Source organism: Triturus cristatus, chromosome 1_1 (assembly GCF_964204655.1).
Source record: "Triturus cristatus chromosome 1_1, aTriCri1.1, whole genome shotgun sequence".
Classification (NCBI taxonomy): domain Eukaryota; kingdom Metazoa; phylum Chordata; class Amphibia; order Caudata; family Salamandridae; genus Triturus; species Triturus cristatus.
The window spans coordinates 1,207,007,814-1,207,026,870 of NC_140579.1; the positions used below are offsets into that span (position 1 = coordinate 1,207,007,814).

A 19,057-nucleotide genomic window follows, 5' to 3' on the forward strand; every position below is an offset into this window, starting at 1 on the left:
CCAATTAAAATGAGGGGCGGGGCTTCAAGCCCCTTTCTAAAATCTCCTCAAATCTCTCACAATACGTCTCGACGAGCAAGCAGCGCATGCGCTGCAACGCTAGGCGAGACCTAAAAATCAACCCGGGGTAGTCCACAGCTGTCTGGACATGCGGCTCCCAAATGTCACAATCAAACGGGAACACCATCTGACCCCATGGTTGGTGATATCATTGGAGAGCTCAATGGAGCGAAGTGTTTTTCAAACGTCGGCCTTTGCTCTGAATAGCACCAGCTACCTCTCCACCCTGACTCAAGGTACATAACATTCTCAGCCCATGTCGGCCTCAGGAGATACCGTTGTCTCTATTTTGGAATATCCAGTGCCACTGAGGTATTCCAAAACAATGTTCAAGAACTGCTCGCTGGTCTACCAGGGTTAATCAATGTCAGCAATGACATCTTGAATTCCGCTAAAACCCTGAGAGAACACCATGAATGTCGGCGAGGGGTTCTCTGAAGAATCCAAGACTCAGGGTTAACTCTCCATCAGGAGAAGTGTGAGTTCTTAAAACAACAGTTTAGTTTCTTCGGACATACCCTCTCGGCCAATGGAGTGGCGACAGAGAAAGTGCATGAAGGTCAGAAGGCCCCCACCAGCCTGTCTGAGGTTTGAAGCTTCCTGGGAATGGTGAACTATTATGGGAATTTCATACCAGGCCCCTCCGTAAACTCATAAAGACCACTACCCCATGGACATGGGCTACAGTCTTTCAACTAACAAAGTAAGCCAACACCACACTGTCCTATATCCACTGAAACCGACAAACATCGCATTGGACAGGAGCCCTACAGGACTCTGAGCCGTTCTCACCCAACAACAAGGTGCCTGGACCCCTTAGCCTATGCCAGAAGGTCCCTCACTGCGACAAAACGATATTCGCAGATCAAGTGGTAGCTATCGACAAACACTGGGCCTGCAGGCATTTTCACTTACACGTCTACGGACACCCTTTGTAGTCACTGTATATATCTGGACCCCCCTGCTACTGATATTAGTTGCCAGGGCAGGGAAAATACAATTGTATGGAACAAATCACTAGGCAGCCAGCTGGTACACCCCGTAACTCAGCACATCAAAACTCAGTTGCAAACAACTGGAAAGAAGATGGTGCATCAGCAGGAACCCCTAGGCAACGAGACCCGGGAGAGCAGAGACTGTCGGGGAGAAGTAATTGGATACAAGAGAGAAGGAAAGAATACAGCAGAGAGAAGATGTACACAGGAGAAGATGAGAGATAATGGGAGAGATACAGAGGAGATGGGACAGTCGATAAAAAGGGAAAAATAAAAAGGTTGAGAACTGAAGGCACTGAGAGCAGAGGCAACATACAATGAGCAATCTATGGCAAAGGAAATAGGTCAAAAGTGAAAGGCGGTGGGGAGTACCGTTGATGAAACCATTGTGAAAAGAACGCAAGCTTACAGGAATGTAAAGTGGGATAAGTAATGACAGTCTACACAATGACCTCCCTTGTAAGTGCAGCTGACCCATGCCCCTTGTCCAACCACAGCTGTCCTGGGTGCTCTGCACATGCATTTCAAGATTACAATGGTTTGAAGCGCTTCCTTCATTTTCTTCACCTTCATTCAATCTAAGGTACTTTTCTTTGTAAGGTCCAGGCTCTACCAAGTGGTTTATCTCCGCCAGGGTTATGAACAAAGAACTCTGCTGGAATAGGGGCTGTGTGCAAGACCCACACTTACACTAAAAACATGGTAAAAAGAGCAATAGAAGCCCACAACGTCTGCCGAATCAAATGCTGTACCTAAAGTACTTCTTAAAGTATCAACAAGGTAAGCACCAACTGCACTGTCAAGACAGACCTAAAAATCATCACAGCGCCTCTGGCAACAGAGAGATTAGCTCAGTAAACAGATGTGTTCACTGCAGTGCCTCCCAAATAGTGATTGACCAAAAAGGCAAAGAAGGTATGCGTTTCCTTCCTAAGCTCAGGCAGTACGGATAAAAGACGAGAAATTATAGACTTCAGTGAGTTCCAGAAGATGTTTTTATTTTTTTGTTTCTGTGAAAGAGTTAAGGGTAAGGGAAAGGCAAAGGTCATACCATGCTTAAAGCAACACCACAGACTGCAGGAGAAAGCCACATTGCAATAAAAACCTTTAACACTGTATTATTCCATAGGGAAAGGGAGTCCCAAAAATGCAAAATATAATTTGGCCCGTGGCTCTTAAAAGCCTTGCACCCGGTAATGCAGCATATACAAAAGTGGCATAAGAGACAAAATTAGCAAAATAAGGTCAGACTCTATGGACAGTTGCATTAAGGTTGTGGTACATCGAAATAGGATTTTAATGACGTCAAAAGAAAATTCAAACTGAACAAAAGTAAAAGAACATATTAAGGGTAAAATGAGAATTGGCACAGTCAATAGGGCTCCCCTTTACAATATGAGGGCTGAGCTGTTGGCCTTGCCAATGTTTGTCTAGAAAGTATTGTTTACAAAAGTAAAAACAAAAAAACCAAACACTGAAGGAAAAGCAGATATATCATATGGCATCTCAAAACTCTGTGTTAAATTCAAGGTTTTCAATCTCCATAAATGTCATGATTTATTTTTCAAACTTTGGAAACTGAACAGAATAAAAAAGAAAATTAGAGTCAGATGAGTAAATGTGAAATGGATGCCAAGGGCCAATTTACTTTCCATAAGATTCATCCATTTAATGCTTTTGTAGTAGTCCTAAGAGCAGATTTAAGGGCCTCAGGAGGAAGTATCATGCTTAGTACACCTAGACCCTCACATGCAAACTAAGTAAGCGCAGCAGATGGCCCTTCCCCAAGCGCCATATAAGCTTTTGTGTGCCAAAGCCTATGCATTCATACAATATGTGGAATCGGGAGATAGGGCATCAAACAAAAAACAACTCTTAAAGGCTGCTCTTCAGCCATACTCTAGCAAAAATATCCTGCTGCTGTGCTTTTTCATACAGGTGTGAATGGTAGGGTCAACAGAGCGTGTGGAAGGTGGCTATAACAGGGGGAAGCAGAACACAAGATAAACAGCAAGAAAACATATGCACTCTCACAAGTACCTGATCAAAAAAGAGGAAAGTAGTTCCCTACATGGGAGCAGTGGAAGCATAGAAGTCAGCCAAGTAAAAGGACAATGAAGAGACTATGCTCCAGGAGAGGGACAAACACAAGAGGGGGAAAGCAAGATGTGAGACGTTGGCCAGGTATATGCTGTTCACTAATTAAAGTGGGCACTTTGCACCAGTCCAAACGACCCTTATTGATGATTAGGTTAAAGACAACCTTTATTGAAATTTATCCTAGTGGTAGCTATGGAGAGCAGCCTTCAGGCTAAGTCTCGAAGGAATGTAAAGCAGCTTGTTTTACCAGATCAGAACCTCCTGATTGACCAAATGAAAGGAGAACCACACAAGAGATGTATAAAATATATGTATTTATTATTAAACACTCTCTACTAACCTCTTTATGAGATTAGAGCACAAAGCACACAATATTATATCACTAGAACGACAATAAATAGCACAATACACAGCGGGCTCCAAGGGGAGACCGAACCATATACTAAGAAAGTGGTATAACAACCACTACTTAACTAGCCAGTGCCTAGAGCATGTAGAATCCCTGAGACCCCAAGGAACCACCCAAAGTAGTGACACAGGGGACCCACGGAGGATGGGTGCAGACACAGGCATGAGGTCCGTACAACTCTATGGGAAAGTCGCGGTTGGAATTTTAGAGTTTAAGGACACTCGGAGAGGACTTCAAGCAAACCCTTTAAAGGATTATGCTACTTACCAGTATGCATCTGTTCTTGGCATGTAGAGCTGCAGATCTACACACTTTTGCATAGATCGCCATCTGGTGTTGGGCCCGGATGTTTGCAGTTTGTTTTTCCTCTTGGAAAGTCTTTGGAAATCACGAGGTCGGTGACTCCTCCTTTGGATCGTATTGCGCATGGGCTTCGGCTCCATCCTCAGATTGTTTTTCGCCAGCAGGGAAAGATGGAGCGTAGTAATAACAGTGAAGAAACCCATGTGTTGTATCTAAATAAGATAGACTGGAACAGATACAGGTAGCCGGGGAGGCGTGTGTAGATCTGCAGCTCTACATGCCAAGAACAGATGCATACTGGTAAGTAGCATATTCCGTTCGAGGCATATGAGCTGCAGATTACACACTTTTGCATAGACTATATAGCAGTTCCCAACCTTAGCGGCGACCACCGGTATCTGTTGCAGTTGTTTGAAATAGTGTTTTTAGTACAGCCTGGCCCACAGCTTGTTGCTTGGTTTGCACATCTACACAGTAGTGTTTAGTGAAAGTGTGTGGCGTTGACCATGTAGCTGCTTTGCAGATATCATCTAGTGGGATGTTCCCTAGAAAAGCCATAGAAGCCCCTATCTGTCGTGTAGAATGGGCTTTAGGGGGAACGGATAGCGTTCGTTTTGCTTTGTGGTAGCAAATCTGGATGCATTTTACAATCCACCTAGCTATCCCTGATTTTGAGATGGGGTTGCCCTTGTGTGGTGGAGAGAAAGAGACAAAACAGTTGTTTGGTCTTTCTGAAAGGTTGTGTTCTTTGGATATAGTAAAGTAAGGCTCGTTTGACATCTAGCGTGTGTAGAGCCCTTTCTGCAACAGTTTGAGGTTGCGAGAAAAATACCGGTAATTCTACGGATTGGTTTAGGTGAAAAGGGGAAATTACTTTAGGTAGGAATTTTGGGTTGGTACAGAGAACAACCTTGTTCTGGTGCATTTGAAGAAAAGGTTCTTGTATGGTAAGTGCTTGTATCTCACTGACCCTTCTAAGGGAAGTGATGGCTACAAGAAAAGCTGTTTTCCATGTGAGAAATTGCAGTTCGCATTTATGCAAAGGTTCGAAGGGCAGCCCCATTAGCCTTGTGAGAATGATATTTAAGTTCCACACAGGTGAGGGTGGTACTCTGGGGGGAATTCATTTTAGGCCTTCCATGAAGGCTTTAATGGCAGGTACTCTGAAAAGTGATAGGTGCTGCCTGTTTTGTAGGTAAGCTGCAATTGCTGCGAGGTGTAGCCGAATGGAGGTATATGCTAGATTACACTTTTGTAGGTGGAGTAAGTAGCATATGATGTGTTGTATAGACACGTCTAGAGGATTGATTGTGTTGTTATGGCAATAAACAACAAATCTTTTCCACTTGGCAGCGTAGCAGGCTCTAGTGGTAGGGCGTCTAGCTTCTCTGATGAAGTTCATACAGTCAGGGGGAAGGTTTAGGTATCCGAATTCTAGGATTTCAGGAGCCAGATCGCAAGGTTGAGCTGAGCTGGGTCCGGGTGCCTGATCTCTCCATGGTTCTGGGTTAGGAGGCATGGTGAGAGGTGTAGTTTTTGGTGTGGTACTACCGAGAGTTCCAGCAGCGTGGTGTACCACGGTTGTCTGGCGCATGTTGGAGCTACTAGGATCAGCGTGAGGGAATGCTGTTGTAGCTTTCGCACCACTAATGGAATTAGTGGGAGAGGTGGAAAAGCGTACGCAAATTTGCCTGACCAGTTCATCCATATCGCATTTCCTTTGGAAAATGGGTGTGGGTATCTGGCGGCGAAGCTTGGGCCTTTTTTGTTTTCGTGGGTGGCGAATAGGTCTATTTGTGGATGCCCCCACGTTTGAAAGAACGGGTGAAGGACCTGCGGGTGAAGTTCCCACTCGTGGATCTGCTGCGTCTGTCTGCTGAGCAGATCTGCCTTGGTGTTCTGGACTCCTGGGACATGTTGGGCTAGGAGAAAGATTGTGTGGAATTGCCCATCTCCATATGCTCTGTGCTAGTTGAGAGAGCTGTGGAGAGTGTGTGCCGCCTTGTTTTTGAATGTAATACATGGCCGTCATGTTGTCTGTGCGAATGAGGACTGCCTTGCCTAAAATCTGTGCCTGAAAGGATTTTAGGGCTAGAGAGATTGCTAGTAACTACAGATGGTTGATATGGAGTAACTTTTGATGCGGCGTCCATGTGCCCTGCACTGTGAGGTGTAATAGATGAGCTCCCCAGCCGGAGAGCGATGCGTCTGTTAGTATTATTTGTGGAACCGGGTCCAGGAACGGTCGACCTTTGGAAAGGTTTGTGGTGTTCCACCACTGCAGAGAGCGATGGGTGCGACCGTCTACCAGCACCAGATCTGTCAGTTGCCCCTGGGCCTGGTTCCATTGGCGCGCTAAGCACTCTTGGAGTGGACGCATCTGGAGTCTTGCGTGGGGTACTATGAAAATGCAAGAGGCCATCATCCCTATCAGTTGCATAAACACTCTTCCTGGAAGGGAGTGTTGAAGTATGAATCTTTGTCGCAAAGCCTGAATGCTTGCAATCCTGGCCGGATTGGGGTAGGCTATGGCTTTTGAGGTGTCTATGGTGGCACCGAGGTATTGTTTTATGTGGGATGGTGCTAGTTGGGACTTTTGGTGGTTCACCGTGAAGCTTAGTTGGTGAAGTAGTTGGATTGTAGTGGCGGTGTGGTGTACACATTGGTTGTAGGACGTGGCTTTTATCAGCCAGTCGTCCAAGCATGGGAAGACGTGAATGTGCGGTCTTCTGAGGTGTGCCACCACTACCGCTAGGCACTTGGTGAATACCTGTGGTGCTGTTGTGGCTCCGAATGGGAGCACTTTGAACTGGTAGTGTTGCCCGTCCACTACAAATCTGAGGTACTTTCTGTGAGCATGGTGTACTGGAATGTGGAAGTATGCGTCTTTCAAGTCCAGTGTGGTGAGGAAGTCGTTCTGGAAGAGGAGCGGAAGCACCTGCTGAAGCGTTACCATGTGAAAATGGTCTGAATGTATGTATGTGTTTAGGGGCCGGAGATCTAGAATTGGTCGTAGAGTCTCGTCCCTTTTTGGTATTAGAAAATATAGGGAGTAGACCCCTAAATTTTGCTGATTGATGGGAACTTGTTCTATTGCATGTTTTTGTAGGAGGGAGATTACCTCCTGTTTTAGTAATGTGGAATGTTCTTATGACATTGGGCGTTGCCTGGGTGGAATGTTTGGGGGGGTAGATGTTAATTCCAGGCAGTATCCTGACCGAATAAATTGGGTCACCCATTTGTCTGAGGTGATGGTCTCCCAGACATGAAGGAAATGTTGTAGTCTGCCCCCGACCGGAGTGGGATGGTCTGGAGGGAGCGGGGGGGAAGTCATTGGGTAGGCGGTGTGGCAGAGCGGGAGGTATTTGTTTTGCCTCTGCCTTTATTATTATTTCCCCTATAGCCGCCTCTTTGATAACCCCTTGTGAAGGTGGACTGAGTGGGGGATTTGTAGGAAGTGGACGCGCTATCTGAGGAGTAGCCTCTAGATGTACTCCGAAAGGAAGAGCGGCGAAAGGAGCGCCTAGGAGGGTGTGACTGCAGGGCTCCCATGGACTTCGCCGTATCAGTGTCCTTCTTCATTTTTTCGAGGGCCTCATCTACCTTTGGGCCGAATAGGTGTTCTTGGTCAAAGGGATGATTCAGGATGGAGGCTTGCACCTCTGGTTTGAAACCTTATATTCTTAGCCAAGCATGGCGACGGAGGAGGACGCTAGTATTAATGGCCCTGGAGGCTGGGTCTGCTGCATCTAAGGCACAGCGTATTGAGGTGTTAGTTATTGTCTTACCCTCTTGAATTAATTCATTGGCCCTAGTTTTGTATCTGTCAGGGAGGTGGTGCATTATGGTTTCTAATTCATCATAATGTGCCCTATCGTATCTGGCCAATAGCACTTGGGTGTTGGCGATGCGCCATATATTGGCTGCCTGTGACGCAGTGCGCTTTCCTGACGCGTCCAGTAGCTTTGACTCTTTGTCAGGTGGTGGTGCTTCGCCTGACGCCTGGGAATTCAACCTTTTTCGTGCAGTGGAGACCACTAGGAAATCTAGTGGCGCTGGCCCTTTGATATAGGCAGGATCTGTGGGGGCAGCTTTGTACTTTTTCTCTATGCGTGGGTTAATGACCCTGGCCCTGACTGGGTCCTTAAAAACCTCTGGCGCATGTTTTACCACCCCCTTGAGCATAGGTAGTATGCAGGTAGACCTATGTGCGGTATCAAAAGTGTCGAGGAGGAAATCCTCCTCCACTGGGTGAGTGTGTAACTCTACCCCGTGATAATGTGCCGCCCTTTGAAGTAGGTGGTGGAAACCTAATGAGTCTTCCGGTGGAGATGGCCTGGAAGGGTAAAGGTCATCTTGTGGGACGTCTGGAATATCTGGGTTATTGTAGTTGTCCCATGGGTCTGGGGATCCTGTAGGGGTGGGGTCTTGGGGCACATCCCCTGGATCGTGATATGGGTCCCCCTATCATCATCATCTGGAGACGGGGTCGGAGTTCGATGAGGTGAGGGTGGAGAAGGCGGAGGGGGCGGAGGAGGTGGGGAAGGTATTCTGAAAGGGGAGGTAGCAGAGTCCTTCCTCTTTGGAGGTGGAGGCGGAGCCGGTTTGTCCAAATGTCTTTTTGGAAGAGAGTGCCAAATGTCCAGTTTTTGGATCCTTGGTGAGAGTTTTTTGTAAGGGATCCGGTGTAAATAGTTCCTGTGACAATGTTTGGTCCATCGGCGCCGAAGTCTTCGGGGCCGATGACTTTTTAGGCTTGTCCGTGCCAGTTTGCTTAGCACTGGGCTTGGAAACCTCAGATTTCTTGGTCGGTGCCGAGGTGGGCTTCGGCGTGGAAGTGTCGGTGCAGAGGGCCTTATGGGGTTTGGTCGGTACCGAAGATGGCGTCGGTACGGAAGCGCTGGGTTTCGACCCAGAGGACTTCGGTGCGGAGCTCGGTGTCGAGGTAGAGGCCGGTTTCTTTTTCGGTGCCGAAGTGTGTTTCTCGGCACCGCTGGCAGGCTGGCTCGAGCCCGAGCCGCCGGAAGGCTTATTTGGCTTCTTCACGGGGCCCGAAGGTGGGGTGTGTGAAGCAGTGTCTCTGGTCTTGCCTAGGCCCGGAGGCGAAGGCGTGACCGAAGCCTTTTTGGGTGTCGGCGCGGGTGTGGGGGAGGGTATATTACTCACGACCCTCTGCGCCGGAGTGATGTCCTCCACATCTGAGTCGTCGGCTTCGGAAGCACTGACGAGGTCCTCTTCGGTGCGCTGCTGTCCCGGATCTTCGATGTCGTCTCCGAAGATGTCGTTGGAACGGAGGTCGAGGAGTGTGCCATGTTTCGTCTGGCTCTTCGGTCCCGAATAGTCTTTTTCGATCTGAAAGACTTACAGGCCGGACAGTCTCGAGCCTCGTGTTCAGGGGAGAGGCAGAGGTTGCACACCTCATGAAGATCGGTGTGGGGGAATTTGGACCCACATCAAGGGCACTTCTTGAATGGAGTTCTTTCCATCAGCCGGGACCGGAGCTTGGGTAGGCCCGACGGCCACCATCGACGACTGGAACCAAAGATTTGTCGATGAGAAGGTGCGTTGATTGAGGAGATCGCGATCGAAACAATACCGCGATGTGAGGTGAGGATTCCGCTTCGATCGTCGAACTGGAAATGTTCGGAACCGGAGCGCGGAGATTACATCCGAGCCCGATGGCGGAAAAAAACAATCTGAGGATGGAGCCGAAGCCCATGCGCAATACGATCCAAAGGAGGAATCACCGACCTCGTGACTTCCAAAGACTTTCTAAGAGGAAAAACAAACTGCAAACATCCGGGCCCAACACCAGATGGCGATCTATGCAAAATTATGTAATCTGCAGCTCATATGCCTCGAACACAGAAGGTTCTAAGGCCAGCACCCTTGTGAGTACCGAGGTACCCGTGTTACCTGTCCCAGAGGAGCTGGGTGCACAGGGGTCAAGTGGTGTCGGAAACCCTCATCGTTTTCAATGGCGTGATGCGAAGAAGTGCTGCTGCTGGGAAGATGAAGTGTCCGGTGGAATCCAAGCCTGGATCCGAGGTGAGATGCACCTGAAAGCAGAGGGGACAGAGTCTGGGTCATTTCAGGGTGACCAGGGGCACGATAGACAAATGCCCACAGATGTTGGGTGCTTCAGGTGAGATGACGCAATGCTGGACTCTGCAGCCATGGGGACCAGGAGACGTCTGAGATGACCAAAGTCCGGAGGTGAGCTGTCCCACGAAGGATGTCGAGTGCTGGGGGTGGTTAGTGTCCGGATCAAACACCAACAAGCCTTGGCAACTGCAGCCCACGAGGGCAGAGACAATAAGCTTCGGTGAGGACCAGCAAGGTCCTGCGGACTCTCCAATCTATGGAGAGTCAGGGCACGTCTAGAGCAACCAGGAAAGCCCATGGAAAGTCGAAGGGACCCACAGGCAAACTGGTCAGGGATCGCAAAAGGGACCTCGAGCTGAATCACAAACTACTAGCCCACAGAACACTCGTGGAGTGTAGGCCGGAAATCTTAGGTGGAAATACTGCTCGGGTTCAGGACTACACGTAGCCCAAAGCACAGCCTCAGGGATCGCCAAAAAGCATATGCTGCTGCAAAAGTACGCGGTGCACAGGGGTTCGGGTTGCACGGTACCCACGAGGGAAACTGGTCTCAGAATTGCTGAGAGCAGATCGACCTCAGAGACCTCGGGATTCCACCTCCTGTGTTGCAGACATCTTCGGAGTCCTCAGGAGCTCGGGAGATGCAAACCGGTCAGATCCATTAAAGGTGCCTGCCTTGCAGGGGGGGGGGGAGTAACTCTTTTACTCCAAGGAAGATTCTTCAGTCATCCAGCATAGAGTAGATCGTTGAAGTACTTGGTTTCTGTAGCAGAGTTTAGTCCAGGTAAAATCTAAAGTCCTGTAGTCAGGGTTCCTACTTTATACCCAAGGAAGGGGTAGGACAAACTCTGGGGACCAACCTATGGGAGGGTCAGGACAGAGGGGTGGCTACACCCATGTCCTTTGTCCAGTTTCACACCAGAGCAGCAGCAAATGGCTCCTGCAACCGGCTTGAGCTGGACTATGCACAGGGACACCAAATGTGCCCCCAGTGCAGACTTTCTGGCACTCTGAGTGCACCACCCAGCCCCAATATACTAAAACCTGTCTGGGAGGTGGTCACACCTTCCTGTGACAGGAAACCTATTGTCAAGCCTTCCCCTGCTCGAGCTTGGCTCAGCAGCAGGAGGGCAGACTCGTGTCTGTGGCTGGCAGCATCCATTTTGTGATACCCAGGTCGAGAAAGCTGGTACCGGGTAGACCGGTGACCCACAGTAGCGGTTCTACAAGGGAGGAATCATACCTCCCACATCAGTTCCTGGTGTGGAGGTATGATTCCAAGGTGTTTGACACCAAACACAACATGTTTCTAAGCAGCCGTTTTAAAGTTAGCATTTACCGTGAGGTTATAATGCACTTAAATATATATATATGGTTGGCTGCATCACAAACAACCCCGGAAAATAGGTTCCGAAGGCTGCAGAGGGGCTCTGCTCATGCAGGAGCACCCTCTCACATAAAACCCAGCTCACTGAGGGGTGACTGATAGTTTTACATGTGCAGTGATTTAGAATATATATAGTGAACCTATATCTAATTAAGGGGTGCATGCACCACCTTACACAGGCCGCAGTAGCAGACCTGTGGTGTCAGTTTGAAAGGTCTCCCAGGGGAGGCACAATACATGCTGCAGCCCCTGGGAGGCCTCTGGGGTACCCCTGCCCTGGGTACACAGCATACCATATACTAGGGACTTATAAACGTACCAATCTGGAGTGTACCTACGGTATATGCAATAAATTTAGAGGAGAAAGCAGCCAGACTGGGGTCCTGGATAGCAGGATCCCAGTCAGACTAAGTCGAAAACAGTGAAACATCAGCAAAAAGTGGGGGTAACCATAAGAAGCAGATCCTACTCTCCTACACAAGCCATTGAATAGGAGAGCATGCAAATAAGAGTGACCAAGCTAACCAATGGTAAGCAACAGATGGGTGATAATGCCATTAAGTTAACAGCAGGATTTTTGAAACAAGATAGCTTGTGCCATCTGGTAGGTGAGACCTAAAAATGAAACAGGTTAAACAAAAACGCCCCAAGAACACTTAGGAAAAAAATTGGAGAAGGGTTGCTTTTTAGGAGCAGAGCAATCATTTGCACAGACAAGTAATGAAACGGCAACTAATGAGCATGTCACAATTCATAGAGCATCCATTAAAACACACCCATTCTACCAAGTGAGGATCCTCTCATGTGCATTTTAACACACGAAGTTACACTGAAAGATTAGACCTTTAAGGTCTGTCTTGAAGGCTATATGCCATATACCAAATCATAGCATCATCCGCAGGAGTAACATGATGGTACGCTCTACTGAATGTTAACAAGATACAACTAAAACATCATTTAAAGAGGATCCAGCAAGGCGAAGCACTGCGACAGAGGCTGAAAGTGAACCAGAGAAGAGAAGCATGGAACTCCTGATACCTCACAAACCCAATGACGTAAGGTCAGTGCTTTAAATGGGTCGCTACTTCTCAGAGTTCTCCCATTGAGTACCGGTACTTAACCTTGTGTCAAGAGAGTACCAGTACTCCTAGCAGCATGGTTGGGTCAGGCTCTGGGGTATGGGCGCATGACAGGGGATGACCAGCGTATTCCAGAGGCAGGTTGCTCCTGCAGCCTTACACTCAGACAGCGTGACAGGAATAAGGAGATGTGTCTTGATGGCTAGAGCTCCAGACATTGGAACGGTCATTAAAGACCACCATAAAAAGGGGGAGTGGTCTCGCCGGCGGCAAGATGGCTGCACCTTGAGTGAGCTCTGCCGGCTGAGTGAAGAATCCGCCAAAATCCAGAAAGCAGCGCGTCCATACAGGCACAAAATCAGCAGACCTGCACCGATAACGCTTCTAGGCAGCAGTGCAGCCTGCTCGACGAGACCAGCTGCTGAAGACAGCGAGAACGCCATTACGCCACGGCTAGGTTGGGAATGCATCGGGGCCTCGTGGATAGTTGCAGCCTGTAGAAGCGGTGACTCGCCAACCGCCACCAACCGAGGCCCGCCTGCGACACCTACATTGACACTGCGGACCTGTGGATGCACATGCGGCTGCACGACAGGGCGTCAGTCCGTGGCAGATCCAGGGCGCCTCAGCCGTCCGCAGCACTCGCCGGGGACGGCTTTGGCGGGCCGCTGGGACCCCTTGACAACGGAGCTGGATGCAGCCCTTGCTGCCGAGACCAAGGGACATCATTACAAGTAAGGTGGCGAGGCGGGGGGGGGGGGGGGGGGGGGAGCAGACTGCCGCACGAGGATGGCCTGGCCACTGTGCCTCGTGACTGCTGGGCCTTGCGCTCCATGTGGGCGGACTGCTGAGGCCGAGCAGGCCTATGCCACAAGAGAGCGCCTACATTAAGCTGACAGCATCAAAGAACAGCAACGAAAAACGCTACGGCCACGCTGGCACACTAGAGTGACCTCTACCAGATATACATGGCTGAGCTGGGGTCTCCTGGGCCCACCTTAACCTAAATGGCCCCCACAGACACCCAATGCCGCCCTAGCTGAAACAGGCGGTCAGGCGGGGCCTACCAAGGCCACACCCATAGTCTGAGCTTACCAACCCTCGCAAAAACCTACCACTCTGGACGCAGAGACCACCTGAGAAGACAGCAAAACCCCTCAAGCGCAACTCAAGTCACTAGCTGGCTGCATAGTGGACACAGACACCCTGCTAAGTGCCCCGCAGCCGCAGTGCACATACAGCCAGTGCACTGATCTGCTACGGACCTGCTGTGGACTCTGGGGAAGATCTTCTCGGCCGCAAGGGGGTCTCGAACACGAGGAGACTCCTGCGGCGACCTCTCCCACCAACAGCTTCAAAAACAGCACGAGAGTCTCAAAATCAACGGCCTAGATCGCCACCCCACTCACAATCAACGCCCCATAACTAATACCTGTAAGGCCCACAGTGCGGGCTCCAGCTCGCACACACCTCGAGAGTGGAGCCGAAGACTCAACCACCTAAGAAGCCCAGGAGAACACACAGGAAACTTCACGGGGGCTCGACAAACTAACGCAACATCGCATCAGCAAAATATTGAGAGCACATCCCGAGCACCTCTCTCAATCTTTGTGCTCCAATCATTACTGCAATGGGGAAAACTGATGCCAAGCAACCCAAGCTAACCTTTGAGGGCCGTCAAACTGGCAGGTGCGGAGACCCACCCCAGGAGGCAGGGGAGCAGGCCACACAAACTGACATCTAGGGTGCAGGACGAGGATATACGATCCCTGCTCCTTGAAGTCAAATCCAGTTAGAAAACTATTGACTCTAAAATTAACCACTGACCAGCCCGCCTTGACCAGGTCAAGCAACGTGTGGACTCGCAATTTAATCCGATCACCCATCTGGAAACCAGAGTATCTGCCGCAGACAACACCAGCTCGGAGAACCGGCAACGCCTACTGAAGATGGACAAGATCCTAGAGCTCATCCATGCTAAAAACGAAGATCTTGAGTACCGTTCCCACAGTAACAATCTCCGGATCACTGGAACCCCCGAATCCACTGCCATATCCAAAATGGAGGAATACCTAGAGTCGCTGCTGCGTGAACTGTTCTGCACTGCCCTATCAGGAGTCTTCACCGTTGAAAGAGCACACCCGTCTCTCGGTCCACAGCCCCCTCCAGGGGCCCCTGCACGGCCAATATTAACGCACATTTCAAATTACCGAGACCGCAACACTATCCTCTGGAAAGCCAGACAAATGGGCGAGGTCAGACACCAAGGAAACACTCTCTTATTCTATCCTGACTTCACTCTGGCTGTACAAGCAGCAAGGCGAGACTTCCTACCAGTCAAACTGATGTTTAAACAGCGTAATATTCCATATGCACTTATGGACCCAGCCAAAGTGTGAATAGACACTAATGATAAACCCCGTTATTTCACGGACTCAAAAGCGGCTAGGGCATATGCTAAACAATTACACAAATCTCACTCAAGCGACCCACCCGAATTATCTGAAGACAGTCGCACCAGCGACAACTATTAAACTCCGCAGTGGAACATTCATTATGCTGTATTGCCCCATTGTATTGGGATGTATCACTGAATCACAAACGCACCAGTGCATTAAGCGACAACATTCTCCCTGCACCTGTCTGGACACCGCAAACCAAGTTTTCATGTACCACTACCAAATGTACAATCCCCCTTGAGGCGGGGAGGAGACCTGCTGATCCCACGCACCGCAACAATTCCCACAAAATCTCTCTACGTTCCAGGATGGGGTATTTTGGGTGGGGAGGGGAATCAAGTCTCAACCTGATTAGGGGGTTGGAGTGGGAGGGGGCGGTTATGGTAGTTGAAAGAGGATACTGGGAACTAGGACCATATTCATGGGTGTTAAGTTTTGGTTTCTGTACGGACTTGAATATGTTACCTATTGCACTACTAACACTGCTAAACTGTGCACTCACTGGTGGGGAGACTCCTACTCTTCGGTATACTCTACACAAGAGGGGTCACGATCTTGCTAAAAACAGACCTTCCCTGGCGCAATACACACACATACATAGACACAGCAGGTAGATACGTTGTACTGAATGGCACACTGTACTCATAACCGTTAATTATGGCGGCCATATATGGACCGAATACAGAGGACCCAGACATCTTCCTCCACATATGGAGGCTACTCTCCTCACTCGGCCCCTGCTCAATAGTATGGTGCGACGATTTTAACATTGCACTACAAACCACCCTAGATCGCTCAGGCGCAAGATTACAGCATTCCCAGGCCACCGCTACACTACACTCACTCATACAGGACAATACACTAATCGACGCCTAGTGCCAAACCCATCCCAACAGTCGTGAGGGCACCTGCACCGCCATCACACATAGCTCTTGGTCCCGCATAGACTTATGGTTGGTAACCCGCGATGTTGCTAGCTGGACCTCCTACGTAGAGCACACAGCGCGCACCCTTTCCGATCACTCCCCCGTAAATCTGACCCTACAAATCCCACAAACTCTGCAACTAATGTTCTCATGGCGCCTACCCCCCTTCGCATTGCGAGACGCAGCATTCAGAGAAGAATTGCGCAGTGCCATAATTGAATTTTTTAAATTAAATACTGGTTCGGTGGAATCTCCCTCAACTCTGTGGGAGACCTTTAAGGTAGTGATCCGGGGCCTGTGCATCGCTAAATAATCTGGGGTGCTCTGGGCCATTCGTGGTACCCTGGAGAGATTGGAAGCAGAAATTAAAACATTTGACCAGATGTACAACGCCAACCCTGCCCCTGCCATACTAGCGGACATTAGGTCAAAGCTATCCAAATACTACACTGAAGCCAAACGAGAGGTGAGCTATCTTGGCCGGGCGGCACAAACTCGCCTATATGGAGAGGGGGGATCGCCCTGGCAAAACAATGGCAAATTTGCTTAGAAAACCCCACGCATCCTCATATGTGACAGAACTGCTAGACGATAATGTGGCAGGATCAAATCACCTGCTGAGATCGTAGCAGCAATCACCTCCTTCTACTACCAAATATATACGCCTGGGGCAGACTGCACCCCAGACACCTTATAACAGTATTTTGATTCAATTGAGCTCCTATGGCTGGACCCGGGGCACGAGATCATCTGGATGCCCCAGTCACGACGGAAGAAATCATGCAAGTTATCGCCGGCATTCCTTGCGACAAAGCGCCGGGGACGGATGGACTCACTTCCGCATTCTATAAAGAATATGCCTCTATTCTGATCCCCCATCTCACTGAAATGTACAGTGAATCAGTCACCATGGGCCATCTCCCCCTTGTCTTCACGAGGCACTTATCACACTCATACTAAAGCCAGACAGGGCACCCGAATGCAGCGACTCGTACCGTCCCCTTTCAATTAACACGGACAGTAAAATATATATGAAGTTCCTGGCGAATCGGCTTCTCCCACTCATGACCTTAATAATATGCCCTGATCAGTCTAGCTTTGTACCAGGGCGCGCCACATCACACAATCTCTGTAAAATATTCTCAGTAATGCACCAAATCAATCTTTCTCTGCCTGCAGTGGCGGCTCTCCTTGATGCCACCAAGGCATTCGATTCACTAAAATGGCCGTTCCTCTTTCGCTCCTTGGCTGGCTAGGCTTTATGTTGTGCTTACATATGCTTGTTTAAGGTTCTATATAGAACCCCATCTGTTGTCATGGTGCTGTGTGGTGTCAGTTCCAAGAACAGTCAGTTGGTACCTCTCTTCTGTGCTGAGAGGAGCAGTGGCTCGTTGTACCCACGAATAAATACTACATACTAAGAAGCTGTGTCTTGAGAGATTATATTGTCCTGTATGACAACATAATTTTTGGCGACGACGGGGCGAGCCACTGCAGCATTTTGGAGCCTTAATCCTTCTGGCAGCAAATACATGAAGCAAGATAATTATTTAAAAAGAGGAAAAGTTTGCTTTTGGTAGAGAAACTGAAGAAAAACACCTGGCTAAGCTGAAACTATTGCCCTACCTCCTCCGGCGGCTGAGTATTCATGAAGAGAATTCTGTCCACTTCTCCAGTGGCTGATTCTGAGTGAGGCAGTTTATGGTCGTGCTGGTAAAGAGGTTAGAAGGAGGGGCGTGTTGCTGTTTTGAATTTGAAGACTGTCTGTGTGCCTGGCATTGGATGTACGATTTAAACGCTCTGTGAAAGTTCGTTGGGACCGAAGCTCTTCACTTGTCAGCAGCTTGATATGACTGATGACGCAGCAGAAACCTGCATGGGGATTCGGTGTTAAGTTTGCGTCACCAGACGTTCTGGATATCACGTCAGCACGGCTGGTGAACTTGCGTGAAGGGTGTCTGCACGTCAGCACGGCTGGTGAATCTGCGTGAAGGTTGTCTGCACGTAATAGTCGTATCAGTTTATCTTCACAGCTGAGCACAGCCCGACGCTCATCAACACAGCGTGAGATTGTGTTTGTTTTTCGTTTGCTGGGAAAACTGTCTGTTTCTTTCCACAGCTGAGATAACACAGTGAAGTAATCAATCATCAATCACCCCTGTCAGCGGAGCAACTTTTCAACTTAAAGCATGGAGAGTTTTGACGAAGGAAACACATTAGCACTCTGCAGAACCACAGATGAGTCACTTTTCAGTTGGAGTAACTGTACATTTTTTTTTTTAAATGGACTTTCCTCGTGGCAAAGCTTCTTTTGTTATTTAATGTGCCTTATTATCGCTATTGTGCCCGATCACATTTAGAACAACCCTTCTACAGCATGCCAGTTAGTGGCCATCAATAGACATATTTGGTAGTGTACATATTTTGTGTTTAATTGCAAAATTTTCAACTTGTACTTCCTGCTTGGCAAATAGTATTTCTGATGCTTTCACATGTTAGGTATTCCTCATTGTGAATTCATGTGGCATACATTTTTACATCCTCTGTATTACGCTGCCATCTAGTGGGCTATTTCCAACATTTACCTGTCTAACATTGCTTGTAGTGTTTTGAACACGGAGGAATAGGTTTGATAAATGAAGGTTGGTACTCCATATTCAGCGGCACAATTAGGATTCGCTTTCAGATTGTTACGTGTGAAGCATTGCGAATTTAAAAATTTACAAATATGCAATCTGTTTACCCTCCACCCCCATTTCTTGAGAGCCCTGGTACACCTCAGATCCAATGGAGACCATGGTTTGATGCTTTCGAAACGTATATAGGTGCCATTGGTGCTTCAAGATATAGGGCTGAAAGGAAAAAGTTTCTTCTGCTCATTAGGGTTTGAAGGAAGGGAGGTTTTCAAACACCTTCCTGACATTGTGTTGGCGGAGGGAGAAGTGGTCGACAAATACCAAGAAGCAGTCAAGAAACTAGTAATCAAATTCGATGTGCAACCCAGCTTAGTTGTTTTGAGGCACAAATTTTTTAAGCGTGCGCAACTTCAGAGTAAGAATGTTGATACATATTTGAGTGCGTTGCGTAAACTGTGTGCTGAGTGTCAATTGGGTGAGTACCGTGACCAATTGGTCAGAGACCAGTTCATTGCACATTGTTATGACAAGCAAATTCAACAAAAATTGCTTACAATGGGTAATCCCAGTCTTGAAGAGACCATTCAAGTGGTGAAAA

The 19,057-nt window shown here is 48.6% G+C and overlaps 1 protein-coding gene across 11 annotated transcripts in view; it reads right to left on the bottom strand.

The window, feature by feature from the left end:
• LPCAT4 (lysophosphatidylcholine acyltransferase 4) overlaps positions 1 to 19,057 on the bottom strand; it is a 1,035,593-nt gene that overhangs the window by 835,932 nt on the left and 180,604 nt on the right. The window contains exon 1 of one of the 11 annotated variants that reach the window (XM_085651801.1): positions 17,450 to 17,660. The exons of 9 other annotated variants lie outside the window; for them this stretch is intronic. In XM_085651801.1, coding sequence (XP_085507927.1) covers positions 17,450 to 17,473 — 24 coding nt within the window. In that variant the 5' untranslated portion in view covers positions 17,474 to 17,660. Of the gene's footprint in view, positions 1 to 17,449; positions 17,679 to 19,057 lie in introns of those variants that run through there. One more of the 11 variants, XM_085651844.1, reaches the window with a different exon arrangement.